The following is a 12898-nucleotide window of genomic DNA, read 5'->3' on the forward strand; positions in this document are numbered from 1 at the left end:
TTAAGCAAATAATTTCTTTACATTTATTTTAACAATAAAATGCATACATTTCTTGGAATTTTTCCCCCAACTTACGTTTTAACAAATATTTTTAATTAAAAAAAATAATATGTCCCGACAAAAAAATAAATCTCTTGCATTAACTCCTTTTCTAACTTAAAAAAAAAGGAAACCAAAATAAGTTCATTCATGGCATAAAAATAAAATATTGTCAATAATTATCCATCATTATAAAAATTGTTTATTCTTTCACATTATTATTTTAACTACCAATATAACAAAATTATAGGTCCCTGAATTTTTTTTGTTTTGCTTTATTGACGAAGAGATTTGCTGTATTGGTGATCTATTTTCAAAGCATCTTGCGAATCATGTAATTGAGTATCCCTCCATTACGATAGTACAATAGATCAACCTCTGTATCGAATCTTGCTACAACTTCAAAACTTGCACCATCACCTCCACCGCAACTGTTGCTTACCTTGTAGAGAAAATGCAAAAATTAAAGTGTTGAACTTTTATCAACTTCTTAACTTAAGTTACTGTTTGCAAATTTAAAATTGTCTAATAAAAGAAATGTACAAAAAGATTTTTAACATAATAAAGTTATAAAATGAGAGGAACTTATCTAATACTGAGTGGGCATTTGTCCGTATTAGTTTCCTACGAAATCAACTCAAAAAAACGCAGGTCTATATTATGATTTCTTAGATATAAAATTGGTTTTTAAAATGCAAAATAAAAATTGAGCAATTTTTACACAATTCAAATTAGTATTTAAAATTTTACACACATACCTTAACCTGTACACGTTGAAGTGGTTTCAGATTCTCTGGGATTTCAATGCTGTACAACTCTTTGCCAGTCAATCCTAACGATTCAGCATTCTGTCCAGGTAGGAATTCTAATGGTACAATACCCATTCCGACTAAATTGGCACGATGGATTCTTTCATAAGATTCAGCTATAACTGCTTTTATTCCCTAGAAAAAATGAATAAATACACTTTAATTTGTACTTAATTATAGCCAGTAAAATGGTAACTCTTGTTACCCTTTTAATGATATCAATCCAACATTATAATATGTCAATTGATTATCGCCTGCAACTGTTTTGTCTTATTTTGCTAAATGCCAAGCTAGAAATCACTTTCAGATTCATTAAGTTTAAATTAAGTGATGATCCGAAATGATTTCAAAGCTTAAAATTGGAAAAAGAATTAAAATTGCTGCTATGACAAATGAAAGCAGTGAATACAATATTTCTGTTTTAAAACAAAGATTGCAATTTCAACAATTGACAGTTATAGAGAACATTACATAATTCAAATAGCTACAAATATTCGCTATGTATTTAAGCTCATAATTTTGCGTTTTCAATCAAATTAGAACTAGAAAAGTTCGGCTTATATACTAAATAAAAAGTTTTGCAGACAAGAGATTTATACATCAATCACTATTAAATATAAATTAAATCTAAATACTGAAAACATAGGTTATGGTGTTTGCCATAGACAGGAACAATAAAAAGCTATATACTACTTAAGACTGGTTGAGTATTACTATATTACAATATTAAGTTTTACTAACTTATCTATTAGTTTTTATTTGATTTTAGAAGAGTATTTTCAGGCACACATTTATCACTTATGAGCCGAGTAAACATATCGCTGGCTCATTATTACAAGGTTGTATGTTACATTTTCAGAATCAAAGTTGTACGATGAAACATATTTAATTAAATCTAATCTAAATAAGGCGAAATGGGGATTATTCAGTTTTGTTTTCTAGTTTACACATTAGTAAGTAACAGTTAGACTCAATTTTGCGGCACTAACTTATCTAAAAATAATAGAATAAAAATTATAAATTTGATATTCTCTAAACCTGCCTCTGGTCACATAGAACCTTGTAATATTGAGCCAGCGATATGGTGAACGTAACTATAACATAATAATGTTACTCTCATGTGATGCCAAAAATTTAAATCGCATTATCTTTTTAATTAAAGAAAATGTTTAATATTTAATATATTCGTAAGCATAAAGAAACACATATTACAGTGAATGAAAATGTAACTTTTTATCAAATACCTTTTGAAAAAAAGAGGTATTTGAAAACTTGCTTAAAATGTATTTTTTGTTTTACAAATATGTTGGAATTGCTAAATTTAAATGGTCTATTTCATCAATAAATTTGAAATTTACAAATAGCAACTAATACCAACCAGTAAGAAGGGTCCTTTGGCTGCCCAATCTCTGGATGAACCTGAACCATAATCTTTACCCACAACAGCAATCAGTGTCGTTCCTTCTGTATGATACCTTTCAGCAGCGTCAAATATATCCATCTGAAAATAATCAAATCATCAAATTAAATAGAAAATTATTAATTACAATCATTTAGTTCTCTTATCAAGTTACAGCGTCTATTAGCTGTTTTTAAAAGAATAAAGTCAGCTATTACAAGTGAATATATCCTGTATATTAACCTAGAACGTAACAATAATGATAATAATGGGATTAGATCAGTGATAGCTCAATTCCTGCTCGATATCACGGGCTCAAGTCCAACTGCAATCTAATGAGATTTGGTCATTCTAGATTAGATTAGATTAAATTAGGGTGGCCTCAAGGCCTGCGCCACCGCGACCCCTATGGATCTATTGTGGCTCCCCGGCTTTAGAGCTCACCCTCCAGACCCGTCCGTTTAATCAGACTCTTAATTCTGGAGAGTGGCTCCTGGGTAAAGCTCTCAGGCCTTGGTTTTTCCTCCCCGAGAAGTAACATCCTTAGCCATACGAGCCCCTCACACTGACACAACACGTGCAGTGCCGTTTCTTCCTCTTCCTGACAGAACCTACAAAGGCTATCATCTGCCAGGCCCATGCGATGCATGTGCTTTCTGAGCCTGCAGTGGCCCGTTAATAGGCCTACAATTATCCTTATAGCCCCACGGCCTTGACGGATTAATTCTGCGGTCAGCCTCGGCGAATAGCCTCTGATGAACTCCTTCGCCTGTCGTAGCCCAGTGGTGGCAAGCCACCACTCCTGAGCCTTACTCTGCACCCATGCATTGATGGCCGCAGACTTAACACATTTCGAAACCCCAAAACAGGGCTCCGGGCCAACGAAGTGTCCCGCAGAGCCTTCCCGGGCCAGTCATTCTAGAAACTTCTTATAACAAACTGACTGCCTGTAACGAGAGGACACACTTCGGAGGTCAGCACTGATAAAAACTCCGGCGACAATGACCACAGAAATTGGTTCGCGCCTTAATTACTAAACAAAACATAATAATAATAATAACCTCTTCTTCGGATGGTATATGAATAGTTCTTGGTCCCGGAGCGGACATGAACTTGTTAACTAGTCTTATATTTGCAAATGTACCTCGGGCCATCACATCATCATTACCCCTTCTTGATCCATAAGAATTAAATTCTTTTGGTGTCAATCTGAAAAATTGAACAATATTAATATTTTTTTAAAAATTATTTATTTAGTTGTTACAACAATAATAATTCATTATTGCTTTAAAATAAATGTTAAACAGGTTCTCACAATTCTCAAATTGCAATCTAATAAATTGGCATTAAGGATAAATAGATAATATCTATTTATGTTTTAACTCAACAAATTGGTAATGAGAATAAAAATGAAATAAATGATCAAAAATAAATAAATGAAGGATATAAGTTATTGATTATGCCTTTCTGAAGAAAGAAAACCAATAGTAATTCAATGTAAGTATAACATACATTCTAAAGCTTTAATTTTATAAGAAAAATACTTATTCATTTTGGATATAGAACCAAAATCATATAGGGAAATAGCTTAGCTGTATCGTTCAGTTTAATATCTTTGGGAAGAATAGTCTTTAACGATATATTCTGAAAATCTTTAAAAACAGAGCAAAATAAGAGAAAATGTTTGAGATTTTCAAAGCAGACGTTATCATAATGGGCAGCGAATACCCTGGTTAAAACTAAACTTCATGTCATTTTAATCGACATAACCATTCTTATCAGAGTGCAGTCTGATCTGGCTGCAAATTCTCTTTATATGGGAAATGACAGTTCAATAACAAATAGTTCTCTTCTAGAACATTTAGTTATAAGAAATTTAGTTATAAGAAACAAAGTTAAGGTGGAATGTCTCCAACAATGTGGAGAAGTTACCCAGCGGTAACATTTCATTACACCCACTAAAGCCAACTCTTCACGTAATGGGCCAATTTAAATCAACAAAAACACTTACCCTCTATTGGCAAGATATCTAGCAGCAGGACTGTTCCTGGCAATACTTCCGGCAGGGGATATGTGGTCCGTGGTCACTGAGTCTCCCAAAAAGACCAATACACGCGCGTTTGTAATTGGCTTCTGTTTAGGTAGCGCCTGAAAATATTTAATTATAAATTTACCAATTATTTCATATACATTTATTCGTTGGGTAATGTTTTAAAAAGCATCAATTGCTAAAATTCCAATTTGCTATTTTTGTATCATTAGCCACCAAATAATTAAATGCTTATGATCACTTTGTTCTCTTTGAGTACACCCATGATAGTATGATATACCAATTCTAACAAGCTGTTTACCGGTGGAGATTGACAGTGGTACATGGCATACATATGTAGCTGAAACTATTTGGCTATTCAAAACACATTAAATCAAGACTAAAATTTATCTATCTATAAGAAGAAAGAAAGAAGTCTTTATCCAATTAAAAAAGGTACATAACATAAATTTCTTAAATAGGTATAGAATTCACAAATTAATAAATGAAATAATAATAATAATAATAATAATAATAATAATAATAAGAAAAAAAAGAAACATTTAATTACTTTGAATTTTTACTTATACGATATTTTTAGCCATAAAGACGTCCGCACGGTACTTTGACCGTCAGGGAAGTCTATTTGTTCAGAATTATTTAATTTTTATTTTTTATTACTTTTTATTTTTATCTATCTATAACGATTAGTACTTATAATAATAATTTTAAGTAAATAGTAACATTTCAGCATTAAAATTCTTAAAAAATATTCACCTTAGTCATTCCTTGGAAGAAAGGAGGATTCTTAATATAAGTAGATGCAGGATCCCACGGGTATAACTTTCCTTCAGGGGCTGTAAGTAGTCGCCATGAATTTGAACCATTCTCAATTCTTGAGTATACATCTCTGAACATTGCGGGAATCACAGTACTTTTCTCTACAGCTTGTATCTCAGATCTTGAAGGCCAGATTTCACGCAGATATACATCTTTACCATCCTTATTTTTCCCTATTAACAGAAATAGAAGAAATTAATTTTTCCAACTTTAAAATAATGTTCGTCATTAGCTTACTGACAAAAGTTATCAGCTAATGAAAACAGTGTACCTTTAAATTTAATGAAATTAATATAATTTTATCAAATGGCAGTCATTTTGTATACAATTTTATTTAAATTTCCATCAACTCAAACCACACTTCTGAGCTGGGCGAAAATAATACCTACTATTGTTAAAATAATTAGAAGAAATCAATAAATAACTCTCAGCTTATCAATTATCCCTACATTCGACCATAATCATTTAATTTCATAATAATTTAAATAAAACTTAGTGATATGAGAACATTCTTAAAATAGCACGGTCATTGATGTCTCAGTAACGGGATATTTACAAATAGAATAGAATAGAGAATCCAATAAACCCAAACATTCCTGAAAACATATTGTCATCAAGACAAAAGCGTCTAACCTCTGTGCCTTTACCTGTTGCCCTTTGAATGGAACTAAGTAACGGTTGAATAACTTCTACCCCAGTAAATTATGTAACTTTTAATAACTGCTTTCAAAATTTTGATTTTAATTCTCTACTTCCATTAAAAAACAATCGAAAAAGTATTTAAACAAAATAAAAAAACATGAAGTGAATACTCGTAAGACTTTCTCTTGCTATTCACGAGATATTATTAACTTATACATCTAAACTTACACCTCTAAATGCTTTTCAAACCATTTTCTAAAAACATTGTTCATAAAAATAAAATGTTCTTTCTAAATAAAAGCTTTAATTCTATTAAAGAATGAGATCGAAGAAAATCGCAGGAAGGAAATATTCTCAGAAAAGTGAAAAATCATTAAATGAAAATCCAGTATTGGCATTATTACCAAACACCGAACAATTTCCTCCCCACTCAAACATTAATGCGTTAGAAAGTTAATTTTGTAATAAAATGACAAATTTTTTTCTCTTTTTTTGTCTATAAATACTTCTGTACTTGGCATTGACGAAAGAACGTCCTCGAAATCTTCTTAATGTCCTGCAGGGATTTAAAAGGATCATACATATTCTACAGTTTCATTAGAAATAGTATCTACATGATCTAAAATCGCAACATAACGAAGCATTAATATCTACAAAACAATGCAAGAGAAAGATGGTCTTCACTCTGAACGTTTAATAAGTTAATTCATAATCTTCTTGAGATTTCTTCAAAAACAAAAATTACAGAATCTCGAAAGTATTATGTTGAAAATGTGCAACATAAATTAATTTTAGAATGGAAAAAGTAATACCATCAAATTTTTAAAATATTCATAGGATTATCACTAATGTTCCAAAGCTTATCACAATATATGAGAAAAAAAAAAAGTATCGTCAACTAAGCAAGTACGAACATTAAATTCTTTTAATATTAGCATAAGTTAAGGCATATTAAAAAGTTGTGTGCTATTTGGCACAAATACTTTGTAATATAATTACGACGTAATGTACTATTGGGTTAAATAAAATCCTATTTCTTAGAATTTTACTGCTTAAAAAAAAAAATCTTACCGAGTGGTTCTGTCTCAAAATCAATATCTACTCGGCCAGCTATTGCATAAGCGATGACCAATAAAGGAGATGCAAGATAATTGGCTCTTGTATTCGGATGAACTCGTCCTTCAAAGTTTCTATTTCCGGACAATACACCACAGCAAACTAGTCCATTCTGAAAATATTAATTTATTTTATTAAATTGAAATTTTTAAGGCAATTATCACATTGTTTGAAGCAAGTGAAAAACCAAGAATTGATTAAAAAACAATTCTGGCATGAACACCAGTTTTCTTTACTATGGATGCCAAAAATTCTAATTAAATTAATACATTTTCTAAAAAACTTTTATTCCTAACCAAAAATAACTTTACTGTAATAGAACTATATGTTGAGGCGTAATTTATCAGCTTTCCCTAACGTCCTTAAAATCCATAATGTTCGTAACTACAATAAAATCGTTTAATTTTTTCGTCTTGTCTGTACAGCATAATTTACAAACACAAAATCACAAAAAAATTAAAACTGTATATTAAGTTTAAGATGCCACAAGGTACACCTGTAATTTCGTTTAGCTGAAATTCATGCAGCCTGAAGAGCCTGGTGGTGCATAGTGTTCTGCTATTTTCTAGAAAACGGCTTTCTAGAAAACATTTTTTACCAATTAAACAAAACTTTTGGCAAGGATACTTCATTTTAAAGCACTGTTATAAAACGGAAGATGGTTACGGATACGTCCGTTTATTTAAAGTGCAATTTTACTCTAATGTTTGAAACTACTATTTATCTATATAATCTATAGAGGATTAAAGGAGTTGCTGAATATATGGCATTCAAAGAAAAATAGCATGATCGCAAATGCGGATTTCTGAAGGGTTTTTCAGTCTTCAGCAAATTTCTCGAGAAAATAACCTTCCATCTAGAAAATGGTACATTAACTTAGTAAGTTATTATTATAAGCTTTCTAGAGAGGAACATATCTCATTCCTGTAAAATAAAAACAATAATTTCAATTAAACTTGAACGATATTTTTGCTAATTGTCAAAACTTTTATTATTTTAAATAAAGTTCTTCTACTGTATTCAGAACTTGAAATTCTCGATTATTCTGGTTTCGACTTATGAGGAGAAGAATGGATTAAGGTGCCTACATTAAAACATGAGGCGCATGAATGAAACAGTTTGTCATTACATAATTTTATTTCTCTAAAGAGGTCTTTGCACTTACAGACTTTCTTTTTTTAAATTAAATAAAATTAAAAATGGAAACCTGCTAAATAAGCAGGAAGCACAAGTAGGATATTAAGCGGCAGATTATGTTTTGAAACATTTATTATTAAGAAATATTATTCAAAAATAATAATGAAACATTAAATTAAAATAATTATAAGTTATTACCTTTTCAATAGCGTCTACAATATATTCTGGTAACGGACCACTGTTGCCGATACAAGTCATACAACCAAATCCAACCAAAGAAAATCCAAGATTATTTAGAAATGGAACTACACCGGATTCTCGAAGATAATGTGTGACTACTCCAGAGCCGGGTGAAAGAGATGTCTTGATATAGGGAGCAACCGACAGTCCTGCTTCCACAGCTTTCTTAGCCAGCAGTCCTATAAATATCATTATTATTGGTTAAACAAAGAACAAAATTTGATCCTAAAACAAAAACCAATAAATATTATCAACCTAGTTAGAAATTGGAATGCCATTTTAATGTTATGTTCCTATCACTTATGTAATATATAAACAAAGATTAAAGTAACTAAAAACTCTTGAGTTTAAAGAAAATTTTGTAAATAGAATTGCAAATTTTATGAATAGTTTTTCCTGCGTGTTTTCTATGAATTTGCTGAACAACTAATCGAGTGGAGTACCTTGTGTACAAACTACTGATGGAAAGATAATTTCTTTTTGTTAAAAACGTTTTTTCTTGAAAAGTTAATTGAGTTAAATGTGTGAGAAAAGATTACTAGAGAAAATGTAAGGGAGCTTGCCTTTAACTGCTCCCTTAAACTTTTTCAGTGAACTGTTTTCTATAATGTGAATGAAAGTCAGAGAAACTCGTGAATGTGATTATATTATTTAATTTTTAGCCCCGTACTAAATAAAAACAGTTTTAAACAACTGAATAATAAACAACTCTAGCCTTATATATTTGGGTTCCCAATAAACGATCAACTGGCACAGATATGGTGACCTTTCGCGAAAGATCATGTGTAATTTAACAACTACTAAAATTTCACTAAATCACAAAATAAATTGTTTTGAATTAACATATACATATTTACATTAACATATTAAATTAACATATAGTACAACTGATTCCGTCAATGACCTTTGTAAATATAAATTAGTAAAAAAGAATAATTTTAAAAGCAAACAATTACCACATTTCTGTTTCCTTTTTTCTTTTTTTTTTTAGTTGGTTATTTATTTTGCAACTGTAATCAATATACAACAAGCAAAAGAGATGAGAGATAAGGATATTGTCTAATACGATATACGCATATGCATGTGCAACCAGAGACATGATGGAGTGAACGACGACCATCCAGTGATTGAAGCTGTATATTTTGATTCCAAATTTCATTTTACATAAAAAAGTGTGTTTTTGTGAATTGGTCAGCGTTATAAATACAAGCTACATTTTGAGCATTTATATTAAAATAGTCATTATGTGTCATAAATTTTCTCCATTATCAATCGAAAGGCTAATTTTGAAAATCTTAGACCCATAACATCACTTTTGGAAATGTATGTTTTACATAACCACAGATTTCTTATAGAACATTAAAGTTCCGGAGTAGAAGTTTAGTTGCATTAACTCTTAAATCATAAGCATTTTTAGATCTTCCAAAAACTTAAGCAAATGGAAAATATGTAACTTCATAACTTAAGCATATGGAAAATACGTAAATTCGTAAATTCAAGACTTGCCTGCTCCAAGCATAACGCTGGGATTACTGGTATTTGTGCAAGATGTGATGGCTGCAATAACCACAGATCCATGGCTAAGAGTATATTCAACACCTTCGTGAAGAAATTTACCAGAATCGTTCACTCTTTCTGGCTTTAAACCATAACCATTGAAGCCTACCTGTAAACAAAATAATTATAATGAATTTAGATTGAAAATATAAGGATTGATTATATCGCTAAAATCTTAAGTTTGCAAAAATTAGAAGAAAATTCCCTTCCAACAATGAGAACTGAGAAAAAGAGAAAGTCTTTGATAAATGTCTATAGTTTTGAGCACTACATTTGAAGGCGATTACATTTTATGCCATAACACTGACATCTAAAGGGAGCCACAATAGATCTTTTAAAAAGTACATTTCACGTAGATAATTTTGGCAAAAAATTAAATTTTTCCCTTGAAAACTTTATATCCAAAATTTAATGTGAAGGCAAATATTTCCTCTTTCGAAAGTGCAATATAGAGAAAGTACATTCGATTGTTGGAATTTCCTAATGACCAAGTCTTTGCTAGAATTAAGAACGAGACATTCTTGTCCTTAATATCTTAGTTACTCTCGGGAAGGACTCTCTCCATTTCAAACCTTTCTTTTTTCTCATGAAGTCGCTGAACTGGCCAAAATTACTGAACAGCTGAATTAAGTAATAATTACATTTAGCAGTCGATTCACACACAAAAGAGGAATCTTATGTTAACCTTCACACGATTATCATTCAATTCTCAAAGTTCTTACTAATTTTCTTCAGAATTCGACAAAGGAAACCATACATGTACTCTGAAATAACACTTCAGAGAAGCCTTCCCCAACAGATCCATTCAACTGACTTCAAAAGTATTTATCATTTAAAAATGATATAAATAAACATATGAAGTAATCTAAACGTGAAATTTGGTGAAAATCGCTAGACCCATAAGCGAGAGACAAACAACTTTTGTGGATATTTATTTTAATTATTACCTTTTATATTAATTTAACTTTCTATCAAGATATTCTTTAACTAGAAAATTCGTACTGCAACCTCCACATGATGAACTGATTATGTGAATTTAATAGCTATCTTTCATATAAGCTTGCAGATAAGTATATAACAACACTGGTGTCAGTACTAATAAATTAAATAAAGTTTTTGTTATGAGCGAGTACTTACTGTTTACTTGAAAAACCGCACTTAGTTCAAAACTTTTATTTAACAAAGAATGTTAGTTATTTAAAAGTTCTTTTTTGAGACTCCCATGACTCCTATGAATTTCTGTATTACATAATATTATACTCGATATTGTAAAAAAAAAATGTACAACGTACTTATTGAAAATATGAATGTTGGATTCAATACAATCATTATTATAACATTATCAAATTTTTATAACTATGATAATCTTTATATCAATTTTAGATTAAGGTACAATTGTATACAATAAGATTTAACTAGAACTGGATAATATTGTTGGTTTTGTTTTCGTTGAAAAAGAAATTGGATAAAAAAAGATTAGTGCAGATAACGAACATAATAAGTACAAGTTTTAACGACAAATAGTAATTTTACAATTAAGAATAATTCTTTAAAAATAAAAACGTGCAAACATTCAATAATTTACCTTAAGTAATATAATGATCCTTTATGGGAAAACAATATTCAAGTAATACAACTTTAAAGGTAGTTAACCTTTTTTCAATGCGTATAATAGTTTTTACTCAATGTAAATGGACTCTCCAATTATCAATATAAAGACAATAACCTTCTGTCTCAAAATGTAGGTTACCTTGGTACCAGAGGTTACATACTGCAGGAATTTCTATTAAAATCTAAGTACACTAATAAATATAATAAAGATATATTTTCATTTAGCTGTTTGCTATTCACAATCTACAAAAATAAAATGTACCGAGTGAATCTGATCTAAGAGGTCTTCATGACTAGTTCAGCCACTCCGGCTGATCTCCTTCTTACATTAGTGTCGGCGTAATATATATTTTTTTAAAATCATTTTAGTAATACTGAATTTCGTTTAATAAAATGAAAAATATTTCTACAAATTTAACTTTTTTGTCTTTAAGATCCTTCAATTTGAAGAAAGTTAGTTGCGTTTTGTGACGAGTCCGACCACATATCAAAATAAATAAAAATACTAACGTAAATCAAAATACTTTTCATCGCATGCATATTCAATTACATACATATGTATATGATTCATTGGGAATAAAAAAAAAAATGTCTTTTAAAAGAAACACTAATCTTTATGGATATTCCAATATCTTAATTTACATATTATCCTCTTAAGCTGCATAAAATTTCGAAGATCTGATTTTTTTTAATAGATTTTTTAACATCTGAGGTTACTGGCACCTGGAATTTTTTTCAGTGCACTGTCGGCCTCCGAACAGAACAGAAAACGGACAGCGGTCTCTTATTACTGACAATATGTCCACATCACAGGACAGTGAAGTGTAAGAAGCTCCTACGAAGAGAAAATATAAGGGCCTGTAGGTGGTTTCGAACCTCGGATCTCCGCACTGAAATCCAGTGCATGCAAACCATTGAGCTAATCCCTTCTCTCTAAGCTATTATTAATATTATTTTCGATGTATAAATGAGTTTTTATAATTTTACAATCACGTGTGTACGAATAGTTCCAGAAAGTGAACAAGTAGGACGTGTTTGTAATAAACAAAGAAAATGTAAGATAATAAACTGAAGATGGACTCAGGGAAGTCCGTAAACCTTTCAGAAGTAAGATTCAGGTAGTGAATGGAGAAAACTAACTGAAGGTTTTGGAATTTCCCCAGTGTAGAAGTTCTATCGTTTTGGGTATAAATGCTTTACCTGAAAATTAAAAGAAGTTCTGGGACGATAAACTTCCGTCAAAGTTCTTTTATTACAGTAAATACATCTTGAAACTAAGTTAAAAAATTTGGATTTTAAAAAAAACTTTAAGAGAATAGTGAGAAAAAGTTGTGTGAGTAATTATGGGACCAAATCTTTGGGATGTAATTAATCTAAAGAAATAATTTTCTAAAAGAAATTTGTTCCTATCAAGAGAGAATCACGTAGGAGATATTTCTATACAAACGATACGAATAGAAAAGTATCTACAACAGCCTA

The 12898-nt window shown here is 30.4% G+C and overlaps 1 protein-coding gene across 1 annotated transcript in view; it reads right to left on the reverse strand.

Moving 5' to 3' along the window:
- Positions 1-12898, reverse strand: part of LOC141461009 (cytoplasmic aconitate hydratase-like) — a 27186-nt gene continuing 14288 nt past the window's right edge. Inside the window, exons 10-18 of the mRNA XM_074141615.1 lie at positions 9758-9917; positions 8210-8430; positions 6830-6986; positions 5054-5289; positions 4259-4395; positions 3309-3456; positions 2227-2349; positions 798-983; positions 1-481 (exon numbers count right to left, since the gene is read on the reverse strand). Coding sequence (XP_073997716.1) covers positions 353-481; positions 798-983; positions 2227-2349; positions 3309-3456; positions 4259-4395; positions 5054-5289; positions 6830-6986; positions 8210-8430; positions 9758-9917 — 1497 coding nt within the window. The 3' untranslated portion in view covers positions 1-352. The remainder of the gene's footprint in view (positions 482-797; positions 984-2226; positions 2350-3308; positions 3457-4258; positions 4396-5053; positions 5290-6829; positions 6987-8209; positions 8431-9757; positions 9918-12898) is intronic.

This window comes from Rhodnius prolixus, unplaced genomic scaffold (assembly GCF_049639745.1).
Source record: "Rhodnius prolixus isolate KJV_2025 unplaced genomic scaffold, Rpr scaffold_6, whole genome shotgun sequence".
NCBI classification, from domain to species: domain Eukaryota; kingdom Metazoa; phylum Arthropoda; class Insecta; order Hemiptera; family Reduviidae; genus Rhodnius; species Rhodnius prolixus.